The sequence below is a fragment of the Hipposideros armiger genome, unplaced genomic scaffold, assembly GCF_001890085.2.
Source record: "Hipposideros armiger isolate ML-2016 unplaced genomic scaffold, ASM189008v1 scaffold_19, whole genome shotgun sequence".
NCBI lineage: Eukaryota > Metazoa > Chordata > Mammalia > Chiroptera > Hipposideridae > Hipposideros > Hipposideros armiger.
The window spans coordinates 1,929,734-1,938,980 of record NW_017731369.1 but is presented as its reverse complement, the minus strand read 5'-3'; the positions used below and the strand labels follow the sequence as shown (position 1 = coordinate 1,938,980).

The window sequence follows — 9,247 nt, the reverse complement described above, 5'->3', positions numbered from 1 at the left end:
AGCCTGCACTGTGGGGCCTCCCACCTTATGCTGGAGAATGGCAAATTGATCATTGCAAAGCAGAGTAGGGCATGCCCAGGTTCAAGAGCAGGATGGGGAAAGGTGAGTAATTGGGTGTACTCTCCATACTTTCTAGCCAGTCCCACATTATGAATAGAACTGAGTCTTTCATGCTACTGTAGTGTGTGTATGTGTGTGTGTGTGTGTGTGTGTGTGTGTGTGTGTGTGTATGTGGTTTAAATATCTGTGTATTATGCTGTTTTGACATCTTAAAAAACATTTCTGACTGGGGAGAGATTGTCCCTCCCTGGGCTAGCCAATTCTTAGAAGTAGCAAAGGGCTCAGCATGCCATTGATATGCAAACTAACCAATCCTGAGCTAGACCGCCTCTATCTGGTCCATTCACCCTAGGAGGCAATATTCCTCTGCCTTAACCATCCCAGGGCTAGGTGCCAGCAACTAGAGACCACCACTAAAGCTCAGAGCTCATGGAACTTATTCACACAAGCCAATCCTAAGTTGTTTACCCTGCCCTGTCTTGTCATTCCCTTGAAACCCCAATAAAGGCCACAGCCTGAGTGCTTCCCCTACTCCCCGTCTTCTGCCTCCTGACCGCCCTGGTGTTTTCCCATGTGGCCTTGCGTGCTGTGCTATGCCTCCTGCCCCTAGGACCTGTGGTATAATAAGCACTGTTTTCCTGAGCCTTTCTGTGTCTCCTCATGTGGTCACACCCATCTGACCATCTCATAAAAGAATACAAAATAGCTACCTACCTTTGACAATACATTTTTAGTTTGAAAACCCACTAGAAGCTTTTAGAAAGTCTAAACAATGTGAGATAACTTTGGTCATTTGCCTCTTTATTCCATTCATGGATTTTGGTGGATGGTGGCCATGCTTCGGCAAGACAGCCACGGCTCGGTCATCCCTGTTTGTTCACTTGTCTCTGGAGGCCTCTATGGAAGGATGCCAGAACCACTGCTTGGTAAGCTGTGAGGAGTCACTTAAGCAACTGCCATTTCTCAGGTAGTTGGCGCCTGTGTGTGTGTGTGTGTGTGTGTGTGTGTGTGTGTGTGTGTGTGTGTGNCTGCAAATGTGAGTTCAGTGCTGTTCTGGAAAAGCAGAAGCAATCTTTCATCTCTGGGCCAGTCTAGCTGTAACATATTTCATAACTTTTCTATATCTTAAGAATATCAGGAAGGAGACTGACAGTAGGCCTGATTCCATAGCCAGCAATTGAATTGCTGAATATGTAATATATTCATATGCATCATAACCCAGGTGATTTAAAATGTATACAACTAAAAATCTTCCCCTATCCTTTTCCCCTATTTGTCAGTTTCCCACTCCCTTATTGAACCTTCCGGAATTTTTAAATGCATGTTACAAGCAAAAATAAATCTAGATTTCCTTCTGCCTTTTTACACAAAATATAGCATATCATTTGCTCCTATATACCTTGTTCCCCCCCCCCACACACACACACACACTTAATATATCTTGGAAATCTTTCCATTTAGTACATAGAAAGTATTCTCTTTCCTTTTTACTTCCGCCTGGCATTTTCTTGGTAGCTTTCCTATTATTTATTTAACCACTCCTCTGTTGATTAACATTTGGGATATTTTCAGTTCCTCATTATAACAAATAATATACAGCCATGAGTAACCAGGTACGTTTGTCATTTCAGATGCGAACAATCTCTAGACTGAAGGGAATGTGTATTTGTAATTTTGATCAATAGTTCCAAACTACTGTCTGACCGGCAGCCATGTGGGCGAACACCAAATGATCTGTCTCAGACATTCTGTGCCTCTCTTACTATCAGTGACCAAGAACCACACAGCATGTATGGACCATGGCCAGTCACGTGAAGTTTTCATCTACCCGAAGACAACTGGCAGAGGAGCCAACGCTGCTTGTTTTGATAGAAAAGCATGACCAGAGTCAAAATGGACAGTTACTTGGAAAAGATGTTTTTGCAGGGGTCTGGATAGGCCATTGTTCCAAATTCAGACACCACAATCCTGTTTGCCTCAATGTTGGCATTATAGGTGTCACTTCTCAGGTATCTGCTCCTGTAATGGACTTCACCTGAAAGAGAAGAAGCAGCGTCATACCAGGCCGACACCTTTACAGGGCTTTTATGTCAATTTCAGCCACTCCAGGGGGTTTACTGGAGGACAGTGATGTAAAGTGTGGATAGAATGGTGAGCAGGACAGGCAAGCGCTCCACCCCTGAGGAGGTTCAAGTCTCCACGTGGATATAAATCCTTACTCCATCATCTACTAGTCATGCACTTGACCTGTGTCAGAGGAAGCCTCAGTCCCCTCTGCTGTAATGTGAGGGTCACGATACCTTTGTTACAGAGTTGCTGTGACATTTAAGGCCTGTAAAGCACTTAGCACATAGTAGGTGCTCAATAAAAGCTACATACGCTATTGAGATGCAGTGGGTAGAGTGGGCAGGCCTTTGGCTCTGGGTTAGTCTCAATCTAAGTCCTGTGACCTTGCGTGTCCCTTCATCTCATTTAATCTGTTTCCTCAACTGGAAGTTGGGGATCACACAGTCCTCCCCAACTAGGGTTGGCAGTTTTAAATGAGATGGGATGATATAAGGACTCTGGGCCATTGCCACACATTGATAAGTGATGGCTGCTGAAATTCTGGATCGTCCAGCAAAATCCTGGGGCTTGGTGAGGCCACACACACTGGTCTTCAGCCACATGCTATACAGAACCTGCTTTAGGGCCACCTTGGTCTCCCCTTGAGATGGTCTGTCCTTTTCTGGTCACTCTGTCTTAGGGTCACCATCCTTAGGCACTGGCTAAAGTGCTTTGAGCCCTGTGATGCTTTACTTAAAATGCTGAATTCTGTTCATTTGAAATGTAAACACCCAGCCCAGCTGGGTGTCAACAGGACAGGGGAGGTGCTCATTTCCTATAAACAACCAACCCCAGAACAGGGAGCNGCCTGATCTCCTTGGTGCGGTTCCCAGGAGGGTCCTGGAGAATAGGGACTAGGAGCCCCGCCTTCCTCCCTCTCAGACACACGCAATCACAATGGGCCTGGGCTTCCCTCCAGGATCCCGGCGCTAAGTGGAGATGGTCCAGAAGGCCCGGAGAACAGGGTGGGGATCTGGAGTAGATCCCAGCAGGGCTGAGCTCCCTGAACAAACCTGGGAACCTGGCTTCGGGGGCTGGAATGAAAGTGGGTGGCACAGCCCTGACATACAAAGGTTTATCAGAAGACTGAAAAAATGGCTGGAAAGCGAGGAAGGGAAGGAGGGAGGAAGGATGGAAGGGAAGAAGGAAGGAAGGAAGGCAGGAAGGAAGGAAGGAAGGAAGGAAGGAAGGAAGGAAAGAAAGGGAGGGTGGAAGGGTGGAAGGGTAGATGGGTGAGTGATGAATGGACGGATGGATGAGAGGATGGGTGGATGATAGATGAATGATGGAGAAATTAATGAATTAATGAACTGGAACCTAAGGAAAAGGAGGTGAAAATAGCAAAGGGATGCACTTCTTTCAAAAGGAAGCACAGCAACATCTCTTTTCTTCCTAAAGAAGAAAAGTGAGTTCATGTCCTCTGAATCATCTAGGAAGGAAAGCGTCAGATGGAGTCTTGTGTCATCAGCGGAAGGAGCCCCCCTGGCTTCGCAGTGCCCCCAGAGTGACCCACCTGGGGCTGCGGCGGGGATCTTAAAGATCACGTATCTGGTCTTGCCCTTGTCCACAATGGCTGTGCCCATGTTGAGGACATTTCCAGCCGCATCATAATGAGGATGCGCCGTTGCCAGGTTTACAGTCACATATTTGCGATAATCAACCTGCAAAACATGACAGGCACCTGGTTTTACAAAGGGGAGAGAATAACGTCCTGTGAAAAGTTGACTGATTCTAGGCTAAGAGATGATGGTTATTTCTGCACATCTCCTGATCTGAAAATAAGGCAGACTTCACCTTTAAAGAGGATGTTTACTCTTGCAACCTGATATAACCCCATGGGGTGGCCTCCTACCACAAATCAGTTGCAGGGGGTTAGTGAGCTGTGTGTGTTTCCTGTGGTAGTTTTTGGATTCTGCTGCTTGGCCCTGCCAGGGGTCCTCAGCATGCTGACAGAGAGCTTCGAGCAATGACCTCTGAGGCAGAGGGGCAGCCTTTGGTGCTAATCTTGGCCATTGCTCTGTGTCATTCTGCTTAAGTCATTGAAATCCTCCCCTTTTGCATTCCACAGAGGCAGAAATCTCCAGGCCTCTCTCCTAGGACTATTCTGGGAACACAGAGGTTACAAAAACATTTGGTCAAAGCAAAATTCAACTAGCAAGCTCAATAATGACCCCACTCTGAACAGGGCATAACCGTAAAATAAGGGGGTGGCCGGTGAACCAGCTGTCCACCATTCGTCCCTCAGAATAGCACAACCTCCAGCCAAAAGTCAGGCAATGCTGCTCCCTCCTCTCCCAGTATTTCCTCTCTGCAGCCCTGTGGAATGCACCAATGCCACCTAGCTTAAAAAGAGCTGGACATGATTTCACAGCTAAGAAAAGCACCCCTTTTAACAGATCGTTACAATGTATTACGAAGACACTGAGGCTTTGAACAGCCAGCTGGAGAAAATTGAAAGTGGGTCTATTGATTTTCACAAAACATGTTGACTTCATTCTGCCCAGGAAGGTATCTGCTTGGGCATTTATTTTTGTACCTTTCCTCTCTGCCTAATGCCTCCCTCTTCAGATCAATACAAAGTAGGGCTACTGGAGTCCTGGGTGTTTCAGCACATTCATTCATTCACTCAGACCCCCATTGAGCCCCCACTCAGTGCCAAAGACTGTGAACTCTGTTATGGGTTTAATGGTGTCATCCAAAAGCATATGCTGAAGTTCTAACTCTTGGTACACGTATTTGGAAACGGGGTCTTTGTAGATGTAATCAAGTTAAAATGAGGTCATGCTGAATGAGGGAGGGCCTTAATGAAATGATTTATATCCTTAGAAGAGATTGGAGTGATACATCCATCTGTCAGCCAAGGAACACTAGGAATTGCTNGGTTATAGCTGGGGACACACACATACACGCTTTGAGCACCCAGGTGTACCTACATTGAAGACTATGCTATCTGGTGGAACACTCTGTCATATGATGTCTGAATAATCTTCGGCATCCCTTCCCTGACATTACACAGGGCGACAGGGATGCTGAAAGGGCCTTGTCAGTGGACGGTAGAGGCTGGAGGAGCCCAGATATTGGTTAGGACTGAGGAGCAGCCCCTTTGCTGCTGGGCGAGTCAGGACTTCTGTGGCTGATGAGGCCACTTCGTCCAAGGTCATACCGCCTTCGGGGACAATCTGCTCTACAGGCTAACTGATGTCGGATGTAAAGGTCGGGCTCCCTTTGCCCTAACTCAGGAACACACTGAAGGACCATCCTAGCTTCAGAACTCTCTGGAAGGTGGGCTGATGCCTCTGGGGAGACGACATGGCAGCTCCCTTTCCCCTTCCCTAAGAAACCTCCTCTGTCTCTGCTTCTGGGGATAGCTCCCTCTGGCTGGCCTAGTGTTGACGGTCCGCAGGCCCGGCAGGACTGGAGGCCCCAGCCAGGCCTTACCTTGTCCTCCTTGTGGAAAGTCAGGCAGGAAGCCCAGCTCACTCCCCGGATGTACGCAGTCGCCATCTTGAGAATATCCAACTTGAAAGGTTGCTCCAGAAAAACGACATAGTGCTCGGTGATCCCGAAGCTGTGGTAATAGCTCGGGGAGAGGAGTGAGCGGGAGGCAATGGAGCAGAGCACCTCCGTGTGCTTCAAGGGACTCTTCCTCTTCATCCCGTCCTCTAGAGAAAAAGCAAGCCTCAGGCACAGTGCGGGGCCTGGCTGCCCCAGACCATGCCGCCATCACCTGCAGCTGAGCCTCTCAAACTGACCTGGTCACTAAGAAGAACCTTTGAATATGAGCCGACAAGTAAACCAGATGAAGGGACTGCTGCCTGGCGGACACGGGGGCAGAGGCTCAGAGTCCTTCCTTCCTGCTCAGGCCCCCACCCCTACCCCCTACCCGCTTTGTGAGGGTTCCACAATCTGAAAACACCTAACCACAAAGTCAGGCCTCTAAAACAGGAGTCCGCAACCACAGCCGAGGGGCTAACCCAGCCTCCACATGCTTTTGCATAAAGGTTTGTTTGGAACACAGCCACTCTCCCTCCTTTATTTATGCAGGGTCCATGGCTGCTTCTGTGTTCAAGCTACACCAGCATGGTTAAGTAGTTGCGACAGAGACTGCGTATCTGCAAAGCCTCAAATATTTACCCTTGGACCCTTGACAGAGCTTGTCAACCCCTGCTCTGGAGCAGTGTTTCTTAAACTTGAACGTGCATGCCGATCATCTGGGGATCGTGATAAAATGTGGAGTCTGACTCAGTGTGCGGCCTGGGGCCAGAGGTTCTGCATTTCCTTCAAGCACCCAGGTGATGGGCTAACTGCCCAGGCTTATGCTTTAACATTTTGCTGAGGACCATCATTTGACATTTTGCATTAATAGAAAAAGTATATGTTGGCCTCTGCCCACAGTTCCTGGCACAGAGCCCTCAAACACCCTTATAACTTCTTTCCTAAGTGATAAGAGAACCAGGGGTATCTCTTGTTCTAATAATTGGTCTTTGACCCCGTCCCTGACACAGGGCTCCTAAAATCCTTGTAAATTCGGAAGTGGTAAGAGAACTAGAAGCATCTTTTGTTCTAATGAGGAGACTCTGGATGCGCTCCTAGGTGGGGGCCGGTCAGCAGAAAGACCAAGCCATGATTAGAAGCTTGCCATTTTCAGCCCCAGCCCCTATCCTCCAGAGAGGGGCGAGGGACTAGAAATGGAATTAATAATTGATCATGCCTATGTGAGAAAACCTCCATAAAATCACAATAGTATGGGATTTGGAGAGCTTGCAGGTCGGTGAACACATACAAACTGGGAGGGTGATGCACCCCATCTTCATGGGACAGAGCTGTTCGGGACCCTCCCAGACCTCCCCCTAGGTAGCTCTTCATCTGCCTGTTCATCTGTATCCTTTATGATATCCTTCAATAAACTAGTAAATGTGTTTCCCTGAGTTCTGTGAGTCACTCTAGCAAATTAATCAAACCTGAGGAAGGGGTTGTGGGAACTCCTAATTTGTAGCCACGTTGAGCAGAAGTTGTGGGTAACCTGGGGACCTACTACCTGTGATTGGCATCTTAAGTGGGATGGGAGCAGTCTTGTGGGGCTGAGCCCTTAACCTGAGGGGTCTGACACTATCAAGCAGATAGCCTTAGAACTGAGTTAAATTACAGCACACCAGCTGGTACCCCAGAGAATTGCTTCGTGTAGGGACTCCCCCCGCCCACACATACACACACATCTAGTGTCAGAAGCATTGTGAGTATGGTAGTGGTGTGAAAGTGAAGAAGACACGCGGGAAAGAATCATAAAAGGGAAAACTGGAGTTTTTCTAATATAGACACGTATTGCACAGGGTTTCCATGCATTTCTCTTGGCATTGCCCGTTCTGAAACACCTGGGCATTGAGGCTAAGTACCTATCGTGATGAGAGGCTTTGCCCTATATTGTGACCATCTAGGTAGGCGATATGATTCCCATTTTATAGATGGGAAACTGAGGCTTAGCGGAATGATCTTTAATTATGGCCAGAGTTACAGGGCTATGCCAAGAAGACAGCCCCTTAGCCGAGCTACCTCCTCTGTTAAGTGTTAGGAGCCATAATGTTCACAGAGTGAAGGAAGAGAACAGAATGAAATAATGGAGTAGTCCAAGTACCTCACCCAGGGCCCAAACACTGAAGGTGCTCAGNTTCTGCAGGGTACTGTGAATGGGTAGAGGTAGAAAGCCGAACTGAAGTCAGCGTTCAGTACATCGCAGCATTTGCTCAGGACAGCCGTGAAAGTCGTTGGGCCCAAGGACCACCCCAGTGCCTTCCTGGGGGAGGTTTGAGGATGTATGAGACAACTGTCCCAAACGCTTTTCACTGGGGCATCCGGAGAGCCTTCCTTTTTGTCCCTCATCCACGCATAGCTCCTCTGCATTGGAAGGAGGTCTTCCATGAAGAGGCTCGGAATGTCTTCACGAAATGTTGCCCTTTCCTAAACACAAGGAGAGAGGGTGCATTTTACCTTCAACAAGCAACTCTGGCTGGCAGTAGACTTGGTCATCCTTTTCCTTCAGGGCTCTTGCTGTTGTAGACGCCAGTTTGATTAAATTTGAGCCCACTTCTGCATTCTGAAAGAATCAGTTTTCCAAAAAAGATGAAAACTTGTTATCCAGAGCAAACATTTGTTTTACTGTGTGCATTAAAAAAAAAAGGAAAACAAAAACGCTTTAGCTTATGTCACCTTGCTCTGGCCGCATGCTAATCACAGAAAGCAGCTATTAAACTATCAGTATTCTCAGTGAAAAATGGGGGTTGGCGACTTGAAATGACGCCCCCTAAGACTGCGTAGCAGGTAGGTGGTAGGACGGGGGCCCCTAAAATCATGGCTCTTTTTTCCTACTTTGGGCCACCTTATCCCTCACAGGTGAAATTAATGTGTACTCATAAGTTCTCACTTTTTAAACACCGGATGATTCACCTGTAAAAGGCTGCATCAGTCATTAAAAAGATGTTTGTAATGAGTTCATCATAACATGGGAAATGCTCATGATAGGATACTGAGTGAAAAAAGCAGTAGAGTAAATTGCATATGCAGTCTGAGCTGAAGCAGGTTAAAAAACAAATTACATTGAAAACAGCCTGGGAGTAATATGCCAAATATTAACAATCTAGTCAGCAGTGGCATTATGGGGACTTCAATTTCTTCTCCTATGCTTATCTGTCTCTTCAGTATTTTCTCCTATGAAAATGTATCACTGTGGAAAAAATAAAAAAAAACATGCAATAAAAATTACTTGGGAGAAAAATATCTATCCAGGACATGCCTTGGTCTCAAGTTACAATCAGACTTTGCTCTGTTCAGTACCTTACTGTCATCATTGTAACCCAGGAGAAGGATTTAACACAACTGATTCAATGTTTATGGAGCATCTACTACTTCCTGTTTCCCCACATACTGGCTATGAGACCTTGAACAAGTTACTTAGCATCTCTGAAGTTCAGTGTCTTCATTTGTATAATGAGGTATTAGTATATGCATCATAGAAATAGTACATGTATCATATAAATTCAAATTATTGTGCAGATTAAATAAAATAACCTGCTCAAATGATTTACAA

The 9,247-nt window shown here is 46.8% G+C and overlaps 1 protein-coding gene across 1 annotated transcript in view; it reads right to left on the bottom strand.

The window, feature by feature from the left end:
• The window catches only part of BCO1 (beta-carotene oxygenase 1), a 45,654-nt gene that overhangs the window by 21,082 nt on the left and 15,325 nt on the right, over nt 1-9,247 (bottom strand). Inside the window, exons 3-6 of the mRNA XM_019634762.1 lie at nt 8,105-8,257; nt 5,605-5,826; nt 3,680-3,827; nt 1,966-2,095 (exon numbers count right to left, since the gene is read on the bottom strand). Of these exons, the coding sequence (XP_019490307.1) occupies nt 1,966-2,095; nt 3,680-3,827; nt 5,605-5,826; nt 8,105-8,257 (653 nt within the window). The remainder of the gene's footprint in view (nt 1-1,965; nt 2,096-3,679; nt 3,828-5,604; nt 5,827-8,104; nt 8,258-9,247) is intronic.